Source organism: Scyliorhinus torazame, chromosome 6 (genome assembly GCF_047496885.1).
Source record: "Scyliorhinus torazame isolate Kashiwa2021f chromosome 6, sScyTor2.1, whole genome shotgun sequence".
NCBI lineage: Eukaryota > Metazoa > Chordata > Chondrichthyes > Carcharhiniformes > Scyliorhinidae > Scyliorhinus > Scyliorhinus torazame.
In genome coordinates, this window is record NC_092712.1 from 1,700,027 (window position 1) to 1,719,956 (window position 19,930).

Below are 19,930 nucleotides of genomic sequence, written 5' to 3' on the forward strand. Positions count from 1 at the left end.
GGGTGACAGAGTAACTCCCCGGGTCACAGGGGTCACAGGGTAACTCTCCGGGTGACAGGGTAACTCCCCGGGTGACAGGGTAACTCCCCGGGTGACAGGGTAACTCCCCGGGTGACAGAGTAACTCCCCGGGTGACAGAGTAACTCCCCGGGTCACAGGGTAACTCTCCGGGTGACAGAGTAACTCTCCGGGTGACAGGGTAACTCCCCGGGTGACAGAGTAACTCCCCGGGTGACAGAGTAACTCCCCGGGTGACAGGGTAACTCCCCGTGTGACTGGGTAACTCCCCGGGTGACAGAGTAACTCCCCGGGTGACAGGGTAACTCCCCGGGTGACAGGGTAACTCCCCGGGTGACAGGGTAACTCCCCGGGTCACAGGGGTCACAGGGTAACTCTCCGGGTGACAGAATAGCTCCCCGGGTGACAGGGTAACTCCCCGGGTGACAGGGTAACTCCCCGGGTGACAGGGTAACTCCCCATGTGACAGAGTAACTCCCCGGGTGACAGGGTAATTCCCCGGGTGACAGGCTAACTCCCCGGGTGACAGGCTAACTCCCCGGGTGACAGGGTAACTCCCCGGGTGACAGGGTAACTCCCCGGGTGACAGAGTAACTCCCCGGGTGACAGGGTAACTCCCCGGGTGACAGGGTAACTCCCCGGGTGACAGAGTAACTCCCCGTGTGACAGGGCAACTCTCCGGGTGACAGGGTAACTCCCCGTGTGACAGGGTAACTCCCCGGGTGACAGGGTAACTCCCCGGGTGACAGGGTAACTCCCCATGTGACAGAGTAACTCCCCGGGTGACAGAGTAACTCCCCGGGTGACAGAGTAACTCCCCGGGTGACAGAGTAACTCCCCGGGTGACAGAGTAACTCACCGGGTGACAGGGTAATTCCCCGGGTGACAGGCAAACTCCCCGTGTGACAGGGTAACTCCCCGTGTGACAGGGTAACTCCCCGGGTCACAGGGGTCACAGAGTAACTCACCGGGTGACAGGCTAACTCCCCGTGTGACAGGGTAACTCCCCGTGTGACAGGGTAACTCCCCGGGTGACAGGGTAACTCCCCGGGTCACAGGGTAACTCCCCGGGTGACAGAGTAACTCTCCGGGTGACAGAGTAACTCCCGGGTCACAGAGTAACTCCCCGGGTCACAGAGTAACTCTCCGGGTGACAAGGTAACTCCCCGTGTGACAGGGTAACTCCCCGGGTGACAGAGTAACTCCCCGGGTCACAGGGGTCACAGGGTAACTCCCCGGGTGACAGGGTAACTCTCCGGGTGACAGGGTAACTCCCCGGGTGACAGGGTAACTCCCCGGGTGACAGGGTAACTCCCCGGGTGACAGAGTAACTCCCCGGGTGACAGAGTAACTCCCCGGGTCACAGGGTAACTCTCCGGGTGACAGAGTAACTCCCCGGGTCACAGGGTAACTCTCCGGGTGACAGAGTAACTCCCCGGGTCACAGGGTAACTCTCCGGGTGACAGAGTAACTCCCCGGGTCACAGGGTAACTCTCCGGGTGACAGAGTAACTCTCCGGGTGACAGAGTAACTCCCCGGGTCACAGAGTAACTCCCCGGGTCACAGAGTAACTCTCCGGGTGACAAGGTAACTCCCCGTGTGACAGGGGAACTCCCCGGGTCACAGAGTAACTCCCCGGGTCACAGAGTAACTCTCCGGGTGACAAGGTAACTCCCCGTGTGACAGGGTAACTCCCCGGGTGACAGAGTAACTCCCCGGGTCACAGGGGTCACAGGGTAACTCCCCGGGTGACAGGGTAACTCTCCGGGTGACAGGGTAACTCTCCGGGTGACAGGGTAACTCCCCGGGTGACAGGGTAACTCTCCGGGTGACAGAGTAACTCCCCGAGTGACAGGGTAACTCCCCGGGTGACAGAGTAACTCCCCGGGTGACAGGGTAACTCCCCGGGTGACAGAGTAACTCCCCGGGTGACAGGGTAACTCCCCGGGTGACAGAGTAACTCCCCGGGTGACAGAGTAACTCCCCGGGTGACAGGGTAACTCCCCGTGTGACTGGGTAACTCCCCGGGTGACAGAGTAACTCCCCGGGTGACAGGGTAACTCCCCGGGTGACAGGGTAACTCCCCGGGTGACAGGGTAACTCCCCGGGTGACAGGGTAACTCCCCGGGTCACAGGGGTCACAGGGTAACTCTCCGGGTGACAGAATAGCTCCCCGGGTGACAGGGTAACTCCCCGGGTGACAGGGTAACTCCCCATGTGACAGAGTAACTCCCCGGGTGACAGGGTAATTCCCCGGGTGACAGGCTAACTCCCCGTGTGACAGGGTAACTCCCCGGGTGACAGGGTAACTCCCCGGGTGACAGGGTAACTCCCCGGGTGACAGAGTAACTCCCCGGGTGACAGGGTAACTCCCCGGGTGACAGGGTAACTCCCCGGGTGACAGAGTAACTCCCCGTGTGACAGGGCAACTCTCCGGGTGACAGGGTAACTCCCCGTGTGACAGGGTAACTCCCCGGGTGACAGGGTAACTCCCCATGTGACAGAGTAACTCCCCGGGTGACAGAGTAACTCCCCGGGTGACAGAGTAACTCCCCGGGTGACAGAGTAACTCCCCGGGTGACAGAGTAACTCACCGGGTGACAGGGTAATTCCCCGGGTGACAGGCAAACTCCCCGTGTGACAGGGTAACTCCCCGTGTGACAGGGTAACTCCCCGGGTGACAGGGTAACTCCCCGGGTGACAGGGTAACTCCCCGGGTCACAGGGTAACTCCCCAGGTGACAGAGTAACTCTCCGGGTGACAGAGTAGCTCCCGGGTCACAGAGTAACTCCCCGGGTCACAGAGTAACTCCCCGGGTCACAAGGTAACTCCCCGTGTGACAGGGTAACTCCCCGGGTGACAGAGTAACTCCCCGGGTCACAGGGGTCACAGGGTAACTCCCCGGGTGACAGGGTAACTCTCCGGGTGACAGGGTAACTCTCCGGGTGACAGGGTAACTCCCCGGGTGACAGAGTAACTCCCCGGGTGACAGAGTAACTCCCCGGGTGACAGGGTAACTCCCCGGGTGACAGGGTAACTCCCCGGGTGACTGGGTAACTCCCCGGATGACAGAGTAACTCCCCGGGTCACAGAGTAACTCCCCGGGTCACAGAGTAACTCCCCGGGTGACAGGGTAACTCCACGGGTGACAGAGTAACTCCCCGTGTGACAGGGTAACTCCCCGGGTGACAGAGTAACTCCCTGGGTGACAGAGTAACTCCCCGTGTGACAGGGTAACTCCCCGGGTGACAGAGTAACTCCCCGGGTGACAGAGTAACTCCCCGGGTGACAGGGAAACTCCCCGGGTGACAGGGTAACTCCCCGGGTCACAGGGGTCACAGGGTAACTCTCCGGGTGACAGAATAACTCCCCGTGTGACAGGGTAACTCCCCGGGTGACAGGGTAACTCCCCGTGTGACAGAGTAACTCCCCGTGTGACAGAGTAACTCCCCGGGTGACAGGGTAATTCCCCGGGTGACAGGCTAACTCCCCGGGTGACAGGGTAACTCCCCGGGTGACAGGGTAACTCCCCGTGTGACAGGGTAACTCCCCGGGTGACAGAGTAACTCCCCGGGTGACAGGGTAACTCCCCGGGTGACAGGGTAACTCCCCGGGTGACAGAGTAACTCCCCGTGTGACAGGGCAACTCTCCGGGTGACAGGGTAACTCCCCGGGTGACAGAGTAACTCCCCGGGTGACAGGGTAACTCCCCGTGTGACAGGGTAACTCCCCGGGTGACAGGGTAACTCCCCATGTGACAGAGTAACTCCCCGGGTGACAGAGTAACTCCCCGGGTGACAGGGTAACTCCCCGTGTGACAGAGTAACTCCCCGGGTGACAGGGTAATTCCCCGGGTGACTGGCTAACTCCCCGTGTGACAGGGTAACTCCCCGGGTGACAGGGTAACTCCCCGGGTGACAGGGTAACTCCCCGGGTGACAGGGTAACTCCCCGTGTGACAGAGTAACTCCCCGGGTGACAGGGTAACTCCCCGGGTGACAGGGTAACTCCCCGGGTGACAGAGTAACTTCCCGGGTGACAGAGTAACTCCCCGTGTGACAGGGCAACTCCCCGGGTGACAGAGTAACTCCCCGGGTGACAGGGTAACTCCCCGGGTCACAGGGGTCACAGGGTAACTCCCCGGGTGACAGGGTAACTCCCCGGGTCACAGGGTAACTCCCCGGGTGACAGAGCAACTCCCCATGTGACAGGGTAACTCCCCGGGTGACAGGTTAACTCCCCGGGTGACAGGGTAACTCCCCATGTGACAGAGTAACTCCCCGGGTGACAGAGTAACTCCCCGGGTGACAGGGTAACTCCCCGGGTTACAGGGTAACTCCCCGATTGACAGAGTAACTCCCCATGTGACAGGGTAACTCCCCCTGTGACAGAGTAACTCCCCGGGTGACAGGGTAACTCCCCGGGTCACAGGGGTCACAGGGTAACTCCCCGGGTGACAGGGTAACTCCCCGGGTCACAGGGTAACTCCCCGGGTGACAGAGTAACTCCCCATGTGACAGGGTAACTCCCCGGGTGACAGAGTAACTCCCCGGGTGACAGGGTAACTCCCCGGGTGACAGAGTAACTCCCCGGGTGACAGACTAACTCCCCGGGTGACAGGGTAACTCCCCGTGTGACAGAGTAACTCCCCGGGTGACAGGGTAACTCCCCGGGTCACAGGGGTCACAGGGTAACTCCCCGGGTGACAGGGTAACTCCCCGGGTCACAGGGTAACTCCCCGGGTCACAGGGTAACTCTCCGGGTGACAGGGTAACTCCCCGGGTCACAGGGTAACTCTCCGGGTGACAGGGTAACTCCCCGTGTGACAGGGTAACTCCCCGTGTGACCGGGTAACTCCCCGGGTGACCGGGTAACTCCCCGGGTGACAGGGTAACTCCCCGGGTGACAGGAGTCACAGAGTAACTCCCGGTGTGACAGGCTAACTCCCCGGGTGACAGAGTAACTCCCCGGGTCACAGGGTAACTCCCCGGGTGACAGAGTAATTCCCCGGGTGACAGGGTAACTCCCCGGGTGACAGAGTAACTCCCCGGGTGACAGGGTAACTCCCCGGGTGACAGGGTAACTCCCCGGGTGACAGGGTAACTCCCCGGGTGACAGGGTAACACCCCGTGTGACAGGGTAACTCCCCGGGTCACAGGGTAACTCTCCGGGTGACAGGGTAACACCCCGTGTGACAGGTTAACTCCCCGTGTGACAGGGAAACTCCCCGGGTGACAGGGTAACTCCCCGGGTGACAGAGTAACTCCCCGGGTGACAGAGTAACTCCCCGGGTGAGAGGGTAACTCCCCGGGTGACAGGGTAACTCCCCGGGTGACAGAGTAACTCTCCGGGTGACAGGGTAACTCCCCGTGTGACAGGGTAACTCCCCGGGTCACAGGGTAACTCTCCGGGTGACAGGGTAACACCCCGTGTGACAGGGTAACTCCCCATGTGACAGGGTAACTCCCCGGGTGACAGGGTAACTCCCCGGGTGACAGAGTAACTCTCCGGGTGACAGGGTAACTCCCCGGGTGACAGAGTAACTCCCCGGGTGACAGGGTAATCCCCGGGTGACAGGGTAACTCCCCGGGTGACAGGGTAACTCCCCGGGTCACAGGGTAACTCCCCGGGTGACAGGGTAACTCCCCGGGTGACAGGGTAACTCCCCGGGTGACAGAGTAACTCCCCGGCTGACAGGGTAACTCCCCGGGTGACAGGGTAACTCCCCGGGTGACAGAGTAACTCCCCGGGTGACAGGGTAACTCCCCGGGTGACAGAGTAACTCCCCGGGTGACAGAGTAACTCCCCGGGTGACAGGGTAACTCCCCGGGTGACAGAGTAACTCCCCGGGTGACAGAGTAACTCCCCGGGTGACAGGGTAACTCCCCGGGTGACAGGGTAACTCCCCGGGTGACAGAGTAACTCCCCGGGTGACAGGGTAACTCCCCGGGTGACAGAGTACCGAGCAGTGTTCCACAGGGATCAGTTCTGGAGCCTTTGTTGTTCGTGGTGTATAGAAATGATTTGGAAGAAAATGTAACTGGTCTGATTAGTAAGTTCGCAAATGACACAAAAATTGGTGGAGTTGCGGATAGTGAAGAGGATTGTCAGAGGATACAGCAGGATATAAACTGGTTGGAGTCTTGGGCGGAGAAATGGCAGATGGAGTTTAATCCGGACAAGTGTGAGGTAATGCACTTTGGAAGGTCCAATGCAGGTAGGATTTACAGAGTAAATGGTAGAACACTTGCGAGTATTGACAGGCAGAGAGATCTGGGCATGTCCACCGAGCAGTGAAAGTGGAGAAGGTGGTCAAGAAGGCATCCGGCATGCTTGCCTTCATTGGCCGGGGCATTGAGTATAAAAATTGGCAAGTCATGTTGCAGCTGTACAGGGCCTTAGTTAGGCCTCATTTGGAATATTGTGTACAATTCTGGTCACCACACTGACAGAGGTCTACAAGATTATGAGTGGCATGGACAGAGTGGATAGTCAGATACTCCTTAGGGTAGGAGAGTCCAGTACGAGGGGATGTAACCCGTATCCTTCCATTCCCACCCTATTCATATATTTGTCTAGATGTCTCTTAAATGCCGCTATCGTACCTGCTCCCACCCCCTCCCCAGGCAGCGCGTTCCATATATTTAATACCCTCTGTGTAAAAAACTTTTCCCCACGCACTTTATACCTATGTCCCCGAGTACTTGACTCTCCTACCCGAGGAAAGAGCATCTGACTCTCCACTCTGTCCATGCCACTCATAATCTTGTAGACCTCTATCAGGTCTCCCCTCAACCTCCTTCGTTCCAGTGAGAACAAACCGAGTTTATTCAATCGCTCCTCATAGCTAATGCCCTCCATACCAGGCAACATTCTGGCAAATCTCTTCTGCACCCTCTCTAAAGCCTCCACATCCTTCCGGTAGTGTGGTGACCAGAATTGTACACGTTTCAATTGGTTGGCTGATAGCCAATGAATTGGCCAAAGGCCACATTCTGCCTGGCAACAGGTGGTGATTGGGTCCTCGCCAAGTGGGATGATTTTTAGAGAGCCAGAGAAAGGACAGTGAGGTCCCGGACGCTCGGAGAAGAAGCTGCTGTATTTCGGATCTTACAGAAAACCAGGATGAATCTACATTACAGACAGAAAGCAGAAACCTCGAGCGGAAAGCCTGGACTGAAGGAAGGTACGTGAGAAGACAGCCATTGGAAACAACATCTCTTATTCTTTTATTTTCATCAATGTTTTCACCCCTCTTTCCCCTTCTGTGTTTGTCCTGCTTTTTCTCTTTATTCTTTCATGGGATGTGGAGCAGCCAACATTTGTTGCCCCTGTGTGTGTGTCGAGGGTGGGAGCAAGTTAAAGAGTGGGGGGAGGTTAGGATTTAGATATTAGTTAACCAGTTGTATTTGTTGCAAATTTAATTATAGTTATTGATATTAATAAAAATTTATTGTGTTTAAATTTACAAACTTGGTGACAGAAATTATTGGGCAGCCAAAGGTTTTGGGTGTTTTCTAAGAATGATTTGTTAATTTGAATTGTGCTGTGCCTGTGGGTCAAGTGGGGCAGGAATTGAGGTCGCACTAGCCCAGGGGGCAGTGACAGTAGGTGTGAGCATCTTTGCGTGTGTGTATGTAGGTGTCAGCGCCTGTGTGTGTCAGTGTCTATGCACATGCATGTGTGTGTGTGCGTGTGTACAGAGCACAGCTATTCCTCCCCTTGAGCCATTACCTGTGTCTGTGGATGACAGCATTGAACAGTCTGCCATCTCTCCAGCTACTGGTGAAGTTGTCACATCGCAGCTCGGGATATCCTTCCACCATTCTCTGCGACCACAGCAGCAGCTTCTCTTTAGCTGTCATATCATCGGATTGGCCACTGACCTGGATATCCGAGATCTAAAAACAAACAAACAATTCATTCTCATTGTCACCTCAAAACAAAAACCTGCGTTTCTGCATCATAGAGTCAGAGGGTCACAAATCAGAACATTTCTCTGCTTGCTCTCAGCGAGACAAAGAACAATACACCAGAGGAACAGGCCCTTCGGCCCTCCAAGCCTGCACCAATCACGTGTCCCATCTAGACCGACCGCCTGTATCAAAGAACAAAGAACAAAGATACGTACAGCACAGTAACAGGCCCTTCGGCCCTCCAAGCCCGTGCCAACCATGCTGCCCGACTAAACTACAATCTTCTACACTTCCTGGGTCCGTATCCCTCTATTCCCATCCTATTCATATATTTGTCAAGATGCCCCTTAAATGTCCCTATCGTCCCTGCTTCCACCACCTCCTCCGGTAGTGAGTTCCAGGTACCCACTACCCTCTGTGTGAAAAAAACTTGCCTCGTACATAGAACATAGAACATTACAGCGCAGTACAGGCCCTTCGACCCTCGATGTTGCGCCGACCTGTGAAACCACTCTAAAGCCCATCTACACTATTCCCTTATCGTCCATATGTCTATCCAATGACCATTTGAATGCCCTTAGTGTTGGCGAGTTCACTACTGTTGCAGGCAGGGCATTCCACGCCCTTACTACTCTCTGAGTAAAGAACCTACCTCTGACATCTGTCTTATATCTATCACCCCTCAATTTAAAGGTATGTCCCCTCGTGCTAGACATCACCATCCGAGGAAAAAGGCTCTCATTGTCCACCCTATCCAATCCTCTGATCATCTTGTATGCCTCAATTAAGTCACCTCTTAGCCTTCTTCTCTCTAATGAAAACAGCCTCAAGTCCCTCAGCCTTTCCTCATAAGATCTTCCCTTCATACCAGGCAACATTCTGGTAAATCTCCTCTGCACCCTTTCCAATGCTTCCACATCCTTCCTATAATGCGGCGACCAGAATTGCACGCAATACTCCAAATGCGGCCGCACCAGAGTTTTGTACAGCTGCAACATGACCTCACGGCTCCGAAACTCAATCCCTCTACCAATAAAAGCTAATACACCGTACGCCTCCTTAACAACCCTCTCATCTACTCTAAAACTTGCCCCTCGCATCTTAAACCTATGCCCCCTAGTAATTGACCCCTCTACCCTGGGGAAAAGCCTCTGACTATCCACTCTGTCTATGCCCCTCATAATTTTGTAGACCCCTATCAGGTCACCCCTCAACCTCCTTCGTTCCCGTGAGAACAAACCGAGTTTATTCAACCTCTCCTCATAGCTAATGCCCTCCATACCAGGCAACATTCTGGTAAATCTCTTCTGCACCCTCTCTAAAGCCTCCACATCCTTCTGGTAGTGTGGCGACCAGAATTGAACACTATACTCCAAGTGTGGCCTAACTAAGGTTCTATACAGCTGCAACATGACTTGCCAATTATTATCCTCAATGCCCCGGCCAATGAAGGCAAGCATGCCATATGCCTTCTTGACTACCTTCTCCACCTGTGTTGCCCCTTTCAATGACCTGTGGACCTGTACTCCTAGATCTCTCTGACTTTCAATACGCTTGAGTGTTCTACCATTCACTGTATATTCCCTACCAGCATTAGACCTTCCAAAATGCATTACCTCACATTTGTCCGGATTAAACTCCATCTGCCATCTCTCCGCCCAAGTCTCCAGACAATCTAAATCCTGCTGTATCCTCTGGCAGTCCTCATCGCTATCCGCAATTCCACTAACCTTTGTGACGTCTGCAAACTTACTAATCAGACCAGTTACATTTTCCTCCAAGTCATTTATATATACTACGAATAGCCAAGTCCCAGCACTGATCCCTGCGGAACATCACTAGTCACAGCCCTCCAATTAGAAAAGCACCCTTCCATTGCTACTCTCTGCCTTCTATGACCTAGCCAGTTCTGTATCCTTCTGTACCCCGTCTGTTCATGTGCCTATCCAGATAAGTCTTAAAGGTCGCTAATGCATCTGCCTCACCCACCTCACTGGGCAGTGCATTCCAGGCCACCACCACCCTCTGTGTAAAAAAACTTCCCCCGCACATCTCCACTGAACCTTTCCCCCCTCACCTTGAACTTGTGCCCCCTTGTAATTGTCATTTCCGCCCTGGGAAAAGTCTCCAACTGTTCACCCTATCTATACCCCTCATAATTTTATAAACTTCTATCAGGTCGCCCCTCAGCCTCTGTCTCTCTAGGGAGAACAATCCCAGTTTATTCAATCTCTCCTCATAGCTAATACCCTCCATACCGGGCAACATCCTGGTGAACCTTTTCTGTACTCTCTCCAAAGCCTCCACGTCCTTCTGGTAGTGCGGTGACCAGAATTGAACCCAGTATTCCAAATGTGGCCTAACCAACGTTCTGTATAACTGGAACATAATTTTTGAGCTATTATAGTCGATACCCCGTCCTATGAAGGCAAACATGTGTCATGTGAGAGTACCCTTTATGAAATGGATGTTTAAGAAATGTACCTTTAAGAAATGGAGCTGCTCATGTTACTGGAGTGATGTCAGAGTGCGGGTGGAGCTGAGCTCTACTTCTGCTTTTTGAGTTTCAGTTTGAGAAAGCTTGGGTGTGTCTGTGAGCTGCACTGCTGTTGATCTCTGCCACCCAAAGACTATCTATGGATCATTTGGAGAACTCAGAATTGTAAAAAGGTCTCAGTATTGAATATAAATCTAATGTGCTCCTGTTTGAAGGTTTGTTAAGTCTTTTGGATGGTAAAAAGGACAGCATACAGGTTATTTAGTGTTGTAATCTTTGGGGGGGTTGTTTGATTTACTGGTTGCTAAGATGTTCACTGTTTGTTTTAGAAAGGTTAACTTGAGTTCATAGAATAAACATTGTTTTGTTTTAAAAACCACTGGTCCATTTTCTGCTGCACCATAGAACGTAGAACATAGAACATAGAACAATACAGCGCAGTACAGGCCCTTCGGCCCACGATGTTGCACCGAAACAAAAGCCATCTAACCTACACTATGCCATTATCATCCATATGTTTATCCAATAAACTTTGAATAGAACATAGAACGAAACATAGTACCACACCTGTAGAGTGGGCCGTCTGCTCCCCACACCACAATCTAGTAAAAGTTGTGGGTCAGGTGAACTCCATGATACACTTTGGGGTTCTTTACCACCATTTCCACCTGTGCTGCCACGCCTGGACCTGCACTCCCAGATCTCTCTGTCTCTCTGCTCCTGATGGTTCTGCCATTTATTTTATAGCTCCCACCTGAATTGGATCGACCAAAATGCATCACCTCGCATTTGGCGGTTAAATTCCATCTGTCATTTCTCTGCCCAATTTTGCAGCCTATGTCTATCCTGTTGTATTCTCTGACAATCTTCATCACTCTCCGCAACTCCTGCAATCTTAGTATCATCCGCAAACTTGCTAATCAGACCCACTACGTTTTCCTCCAAGTCATTTATATATATATTACAAAGAGCTGAGGTCCCAGAACTGATCCCTGCGGAACACCACTAGTTCCAGACCTCCATTCGGAAAAACACCCTTCCACTGTTACCCTCTGTCTTCTACGGCCAAGACCATTCCGGATCCATCCAGCTAGCTCACCCCTGACCCCATCCAGCTAATTCACCCCTGACCCCATCCAGCTAATTCACCCCTGACCCCATCCAGCTAGTTCACCCCTGGCCCCATCCAGCTAGCTCACCCCTGACCCCATCCAGCTAATTCACCCCTGACCCCATCCAACTAGTTCACCCCTGACCCCATCCAGCTAGTTCACCCCTGACCCCATCCAGCTAGTTCACCCCTGACCCCATCCAGCTAGTTCACCCCTGACCCCATCCAGCTAGTTCACCCCTGACCCCATCCAGCTAGTTCACCCCTGACCCCATCCAGCTAGTTCACCCCTGACCCCATCCAGCTAGTTCACCCCTGACCCCATCCAGCTAGTTCACCCCTGACCCCATCCAGCTAGTTCACCCCTGACCCCATCCAGCTAGTTCACCCCTGACCCCATCCAGCTAGTTCACCCCTGACCCCATCCAGCTAGTTCACCCCTGACCCCATCCAGCTCGTTCACCCCTGACCCCATCCAGCTCGTTCACCCCTGACCCCATCCAGCTCGTTCACCCCTGACCCCATCCAGCTCGTTCACCCCTGACCCCATCCAGCTCGTTCACCCCTGACCCCATCCAGCTCGTTCACCCCTGACCCCATCCAGCTCGTTCACCCCTGACCCCATCCAGCTCGTTCACCCCTGACCCCATCCAGCTCGTTCACCCCTGACCCCATCCAGCTCGTTCACCCCTGACCCCATCCAGCTCGTTCACCCCTGACCCCATCCAGCTCGTTCACCCCTGACCCCATCCAGCTCGTTCACCCCTGACCCCATCCAGCTCGTTCACCCCTGACCCCATCCAGCTCGTTCACCCCTGACCCCATCCAGCTCGTTCACCCCTGACCCCATCCAGCTCGTTCACCCCTGACCCCATCCAGCTCGTTCACCCCTGACCCCATCCAGCTCGTTCACCCCTGACCCCATCCAGCTCGTTCACCCCTGACCCCATCCAGCTGGTTCACCCCTGAACCCATCCAGCTGGTTCACCCCTGACCCCATCCAGCTGGTTCACCCCTGACCCCATGTGATCTAATCTTTTGCACCAGCCTGTAGTGGGGGATTCAGCGATGGTAATGGGGGGGTAGGAATTGGGGGTGGTGGTAATTGGGTTGGTGGTAATTGGGGTGGTGGTAATTGGGGGTGGTGGTAATTGGGGTGGTGGTGATTGGGGGAGGTGGTAATAGGGGGGTGGTAATTGTGGGGCTGGTAATTGGGGTGGTGGTATTGGGGGGCAGTAATTGGGGGGGGTAATTGGGGTGGCGGTAATTGGGGACACGGTAATTGGGGGTGGTGGTAATTGGGGGTGGTGGTAATTGGGGGGTAATTGGGGTGGGGGGTAATTGGGGTGGGGGGTAATTGGGGGGGCAGTAATTGGGGGGGCGGTAATTGGGGAGTAATTGGGGGGCGGTAATTGGGGGGTGGTAATTGGGGGGACGGTAATTGGGGTGGTGCTAATTGGGGGGCGGTAATTGGGGTGGTGGTAATTGGGGGGGTAATTGGGGGGGTGGTAATTGGGGGGGTGGTAATTGGGGAGGTGGCAATTGGGGAGGTGGCAATTGGGGGGTTGGTAATTGGGGTGGGGGGTAATTGGGGTGGAGGGTAATTGGGGGGCGGTAATTGGGGGGCGGTAATTGGGGGGCGGTAATTGGGGAGCGGTAATTGGGGGGGCGGTAATGGGGGGCGGAATTGGGGGGGTAATTGGGGGACAGTAATTGGGGGGTTGGTAATGGGGGGGTGGTAATTGAGGGGGTGGTAATTGGGGAGGCGGTAATTGGGGGGCGGTAATTGGGGGGGTAATTGGGGGGGACGGTAATTGGGGGGGCGGTAATTGGGGGACGGTAATTGGGGGGGTAATTGGGGTGAGGGGTAATTGGGGGACGGTAATTGGGGGGTGGTAATTGGGGTGGGGGGTAATTGGGGTGGGGGGTAATTGGGGGTGGTAATTGGGGTGGTGGGTAATGGGGGTGGTAATTGGGGTGGGGGGTAATTGGGGGGTAATTGGGGTGGTGGTAATTGGGGAGGTGGCAATTGGGGGGTTGGTAATTGGGGGTTGATAATTGGGGTGCGGGGTAATTGGGGTGGGGGGTAATTGGGGGGCGGTAATTGGGGGCGCGGTAATTGGGGTGGAGGGTAATTGGGGGGTAATTGGTGGGGTGGTAATTGGGGAGGTGGTAATTGGGGGGGGTGGTAATTGGGGGGGTAATTGGGGGGGTGGTAATTGGGGGGTTGATAATTGGGGGCGGTAATTGGGGGGGGTGGTAATTGCGGGGGTAATTGGGGGGTAATTGGGGGGGCGGTAATTGGGGGGGATGGTAATTGGGGGACGGTAATTGGAGGGGACGGTAATTGGGGTGGGGGTAATTGGGGGACGGTAATTGGGGGGGCAGTAATTGGGGGGGCGGTAATTGGGGGGTGGTAATTGGGGGGTGGTAATTGGGGGGTAATCGGTGGGGTGGTAATTGGGGAGGTGGTAATTGGGGGGGTGGTAATTGGGGTGGTAATTGGGGGGGGTAATTGGGGGGGTGGTAATTGGGGGGGTGGTAATTGGGGGGTTGATAATTGGGGGGCGGTAATTGGGGGGGTGGTAATTGGGGGGACGGTAATTGGGGGGGATGGTAATTGGGGGATGGTAATTTTGGGGGACGGTAATTGGGGGGGCAGTAATTGGGGGGGCGGTAATTGGGGGTGGTAATTGGGGGGTGGTGATTGGGTGGGGGGTAATTGGGGTGGGGGGTAATTGGGGTGGGGGGTAATTGGGGGACGGCAATTGGGGGGGGACGGAAATTGGGGATGGTAATTGGGGTGGGGGGTATTGGGGGGGGATATGTGCATTGCTCTGTATTGATGCAATCCCAATCTCTCTGAGTGAGTCCCCAAGCCCCAGGTGTGCGAAGTACTCTCTCCTGCACCATCGCTCCTGCACCATCGCTCCTGCACCATCGCTCCTGCACCATCGCTCCTGCACCATCTCTCCTGCACCATCTCTCCTGCACCATCTCTCCTGCACCATCTCTCCTGCACCATCTCTCCTGCACCATCGCTCCTGCACCATCGCTCCTGCACCATCTCTCCTGCACCATCTCTCCTGCACCATCGCTCCTGCACCATCGCTCCTGCACCATCGCTCCTGCACCATCGCTCCTGCACCATCTCCCCTGCACCATCTCCCCTGCACCATCGCCCCTGCACCATCGCCCCTGCACCATCGCCCCTGCACCATCGCCCCTGCACCATCGCCCCTGCACCATCGCCCCGGCACCATCGCCCCTGCACCATCGCCCCTGCACCATCGCTCCTGCACCATCGCTCCTGCACCATCGCTCCTGCACCATCGCTCCTGCACCATCGCTCCTGCACCATCTCTCCTGCACCATCGCTCCTGCACCATCGCTCCTGCACCATCTCCCCTGCACCATCTCTCCTGCACCATCGTTCCTGCACCATCGCTCCTGCACCATCACCCCTGCACCATCTCCCCTGCACCATCTCCCCTGTACCATCGCTCCTGCACCATCGCTCCTGCACCACCTCTCCTGCACCACCTCTCCTGCACCATCTCTCCTGCACCATCTCTCCTGCACCATCGCTCCTGCACCATCGCTCCTGCACCATCGCTCCTGCACCATCGCTCCTGCACCATCTCCCCTGCAGTATCGCTCCTGCACCATCGCTCCTGCACCATCGCTCCTGCACCATCGCTCCTGCACCATCTCCCCTGCACCATCTCTCCTGCACCATCTCTCCTGCACCATCTCTCCTGCACCATCTCCCCTGCACCATCTCCCCTGCACCATCTCCCCTGCACCATCTCCCCTGCACCATCTCCCCTGCACCATCTCCCCTGCACCATCTCCCCTGCACCATCTCCCCTGCACCATCTCCCCTGCACCATCTCCCCTGCACCATCTCCCCTGCACCATTTCCCCTGCACCATCTCCCCTGCACCATCTCCCCTGCACCATCTCCCCTGCACCATCTCCCCTGCACCATCTCCCCTGCACCATCTCCCCTGCACCATCTCCGCTGCACCATCTCCCCTGCACCATCTCCCCTGCACCATCTCCCCTGCACCAACTCCCCTGCACCATCTCCCCTGCACCATCTCCGCTGCACCATCTCCCCTGCACCATCTCCCCTGCACCATCTCCGCTGCACCATCTCCCCTGCACCATCTCCCCTGCACCATCTCTCCTGCACCATCTCCCCTGCACCATCTCCCCTGCACCATCTCCCCTGCACCATCTCCCCTGCACCATCTCCCCTGCACCATCTCCCCTGCACCATCTCCCCTGCACCATCGCCCCTGCACCATCGCCCCTGCACCATCGCCCCTGCACCATCGCCCCTGCACCATCGCCCCTGCACCATCGCCCCTGCACCATCGCCCCTGCACCATCGCCCCTGCACCATCGCCCCTGCACCATCGCCCCTGCACCATCGCCCCTGCACCATCGCCCCTGCACCATCGCTCCTGCACCATCGCTCCTGCTCCATCGCTCCTGCACCATCGCTCCTGCACCATCTATCCTGCACCATCGCTCCTGCACCATCGCTCCTGCACCATCTCCCCTGCACCATCTCCCCTGCACCATCTCCCCTGCACCATCGCTCCTGCACCATCGCTCCTGCACCACCTCTCCTGCACCACCTCTCCTGCACCATTTCTCCTGCACCATCGCTCCTGCACCATCGCTCCTGCACCATCGCTCCTGCACCATCTCCCCTGCATTATCGCTCCTGCACCATCGCTCCTGCTCCATCGCTCCTGCACCATCTATCCTGCACCATCGCTCCTGCACCATCGCTCCTGCACCATCTCCCCTGCACCATCTCTCCTGCACCATCGTTCCTGCACCATCGCTCCTGCACCATCACCCCTGCACCATCTCCCCTGCACCATCGCTCCTGCACCACCTCTCCTGCACCACCTCTCCTGCACCATTTCTCCTGCACCATCTCTCCTGCACCATCGCTCCTGCACCATCGCTCCTGCACCATCGCTCCTGCACCACCTCTCCTGCACCACCTCTCCTGCACCATTTCTCCTGCACCATCTCCCCTGCATTATCGCTCCTGCACCATCTCCCCTGCACCATCTCCCCTGCACCATCTCTCCTGCACCATCTCTCCTGCACCATCTCCCCTGCACCATCTCCCCTGCACCATCTCCCCTGCACCATCTCCCCTGCACCATCTCCCCTGCACCATCTCCCCTGCACCATCTCCCCTGCACCATCTCCCCTGCACCATCTCCCCTGCACCATCTCCCCTGCACCATCTCCCCTGCACCATCTCCCCTGCACCATCTCCCCTGCACCATCTCCCCTGCACCATCTCCCCTGCACCATCTCCCCTGCACCATCTCCCCTGCACCATCTCCCCTGCACCATCTCCCCTGCACCATCTCCCCTGCACCATCTCCCCTGCACCATCTCCCCTGCACCATCTCCCCTGCACCATCTCCCCTGCACCATCTCCCCTGCACCATCTCCCCTGCACCATCTCCCCTGCACCATCTCTCCTGCACCATCTCCCCTGCACCATCTCCCCTGCACCATCTCCCCTGCACCATCTCCCCTGCACCATCTCCCCTGCACCATCGCTCCTGCACCATCTCTCCTGCACCATCTCTCCTGCACCATCTCCCCTGCACCATCTCCCCTGCACCATCTCCCCTGCACCATCTCCCCTGCACCATCTCCCCTGCACCATCGCTCCTGCACATTCTCCCCTGCACCATCGCTCCTGCACCATCTCTCCTTCACCATCTCTCCTGCACCATCTCTCCTGCACCATCTCTCCTGCACCATCTCTCCTGCACCATCTCTCCTGCACCATCTCTCCTGCACCATCTCTCCTGCACCATCTCTCCTGCACCATCTCTCCTGCACCATCTCTCCTGCACCATCTCTCCTGCACCATCGCTCCTGCACCATCGCTCCTGCACCATCTCTCCTGCACCATCGCTCCTGCACCATCTCTCCTGCACCATCTCTCCTGCACCATCTCTCCTGCACCACCTCCACTGCACCACCTCTCCTGCACCACCTCTCCTGCACCATCTCCCCTGCACCATCTCCCCTGCACCATCTCCCCTGCACCATCTCCCCTGCACCATCTCCCCTGCACCATCTCCCCTGCACCATCTCCCCTGCACCATCTCCCCTGCACCATCTCCCCTGCACCATCTCCCCTGCACCATCTCCCCTGCACCATCTCCCCTGCACCATCTCCGCTGCACCATCTCCCCTGCACCATCTCCCCTGCACCATCTCCCCTGCACCATCTCCCCTGCACCATCTCCCCTGCACCACCTCCCCTGCACCACCTCCCCTGCACCACCTCCCCTGCACCACCTCCCCTGCACCATCTCCCCTGCACCATCTCCCCTGCACCATCTCCCCTGCACCATCTCCCCTGCACCATCTCCCCTGCACCATCTCCCCTGCACCATCTCCCCTGCACCATCGCTCCTGCACCATCTCCCCTGCACCATCTCCCCTGCACCATCTCCCCTGCACCATCTCCCCTGCACCATCTCCCCTGCACCATCTCCCCTGCACCATCTCCCCTGCACCACCTCCCCTGCACCATCGCTCCTGCACCATCTCCCCTGCACCATCTCCCCTGCACCACCTCCCCTGCACCATCGCTCCTGCACCATCTCTCCTGCACCATCTCTCCTGCACCATCTCTCCTGCGCCATCTCCCCTGCGCCATCTCCCCTGCGCCATCTCCCCTGCACCATCGCTCCTGCACCATCTCTCCTGCACCACCTCCCCTGCACCACCTCCCCTGCACCATCTCCCCTGCACCATCTCCCCTGCACCATCGCTCCTGCACCATCTCTCCTGCACCACCTCCCCTGCACCATCTCCCCTGCACCACCTCCCCTGCACCACCTCCCCTGCACCATCTCCCCTGCACCATCGCTCCTGCACCATCTCTCCTGCACCACCTCCCCTGCACCACCTCCCCTGCACCATCTCCCCTGCGCCATCTCCCCTGCGCCATCTCCCCTGCACCATCGCTCCTGCACCATCTCTCCTGCACCACCTCCCCTGCACCACCTCCCCTGCACCACCTCCCCTGCACCATCGCTCCTGCACCATCGCTCCTGCACCATCTCCCCTGCACCATCTCCCCTGCACCATCTCTCCTGCACCATCTCTCCTGCACCATCTCTCCTGCACCATCTCTCCTGCACCATCTCTCCTGCACCATCGCTCCTGCACCATCGCTCCTGCACCATCTCCCCTGCGCCATCTCCCCTGCGCCATCTCCCCTGCGCCATCTCCCCTGCGCCATCTCCCCTGCGCCATCTCCCCTGCGCCATCTCTCCTGCACCACCTCCCCTGCACCACCTCCCCTGCACCACCTCCCCTGCACCACCTCCCCTGCACCATCGCTCCTGCACCATCGCTCCTGCACCATCGCTCCTGCACCATCGCTCCTGCACCATCGCTCCTGCACCATCTCCCCTGCACCATCTCCCCTGCACCATCTCCCCTGCACCATCTCCCCTGCACCATCTCCCCTGCACCATCGCTCCTGCACCATCTCCCCTGCACCATCTCCCCTGCACCATCTCCCCTGCACCATCTCCCCTGCACCATCTCCCCTGCACCATCTCCCCTGCACCATCTCCCCTGCACCATCTCCCCTGCACCATCTCCCCTGCACCATCTCCCCTGCACCATCTCCCCTGCACCATCTCCCCTGCACCATCTCCCCTGCACCATCTCCCCTGCACCATCTCCCCTGCACCATCGCTCCTGCAGCATCGCTCCTGCACCATCTCTCCTGCACCATCTCTCCTGCACCATCTCTCCTGCACCATCTCTCCAGACACACATTCATCTACTGCATCCTCTTTTTTTATTCGTCCATGGGATGTGCGCGTTGCTGGGCCGGCATTTATTCCCCATCCTTGAGAGCATTTCAGAGTCGACCACATTGCTGTGGGTCTGGAGTAACAAGTATTTGCAGAATCGCTTGCATGTCGTATGGGGGGTAATGCAGAGATTACTACCTTCAAGGTTCTGCCTCCTTGGTCACGATTCTCCGACACACCACCGGGTCGGAGAACCCCGGCGGCTGGCGTGAATCCCGCCCTCGCCGTGTCCCGAATTCTCCGCCACCAGAGATTCGGCGGGGAAGGGAATCACGCCGCGCCGGTCGGCGCGAATCACACCGGTCGGCGGGCCCACCCCCGGCGATTCTCCGGCCCGCGATGGGCCGAAGTCCCGCCGGCGTGGATTAAACCACCTTTTGACCGGCGGGACAAGACGGCGCGGGCGGGCTCCGGGGTCCTGGGGGGAGGGCGCGGGGCGATCTGGCCCCGGGGGGTGCCCCCACGGTGGCCTGGCCCGCGATCGGGGCCCACCG

General features: G+C 57.5%; 1 protein-coding gene across 1 annotated transcript in view; it reads right to left on the minus strand.

Annotated features, from left to right (window-relative positions):
• Positions 1–19,930, minus strand: part of LOC140425663 (plectin-like) — a 620,159-nt gene that overhangs the window by 374,981 nt on the left and 225,248 nt on the right. The window contains 1 exon segment of the mRNA XM_072510158.1: positions 7,752–7,918. Within this exon segment, the coding sequence (XP_072366259.1) occupies positions 7,752–7,918 (167 nt within the window).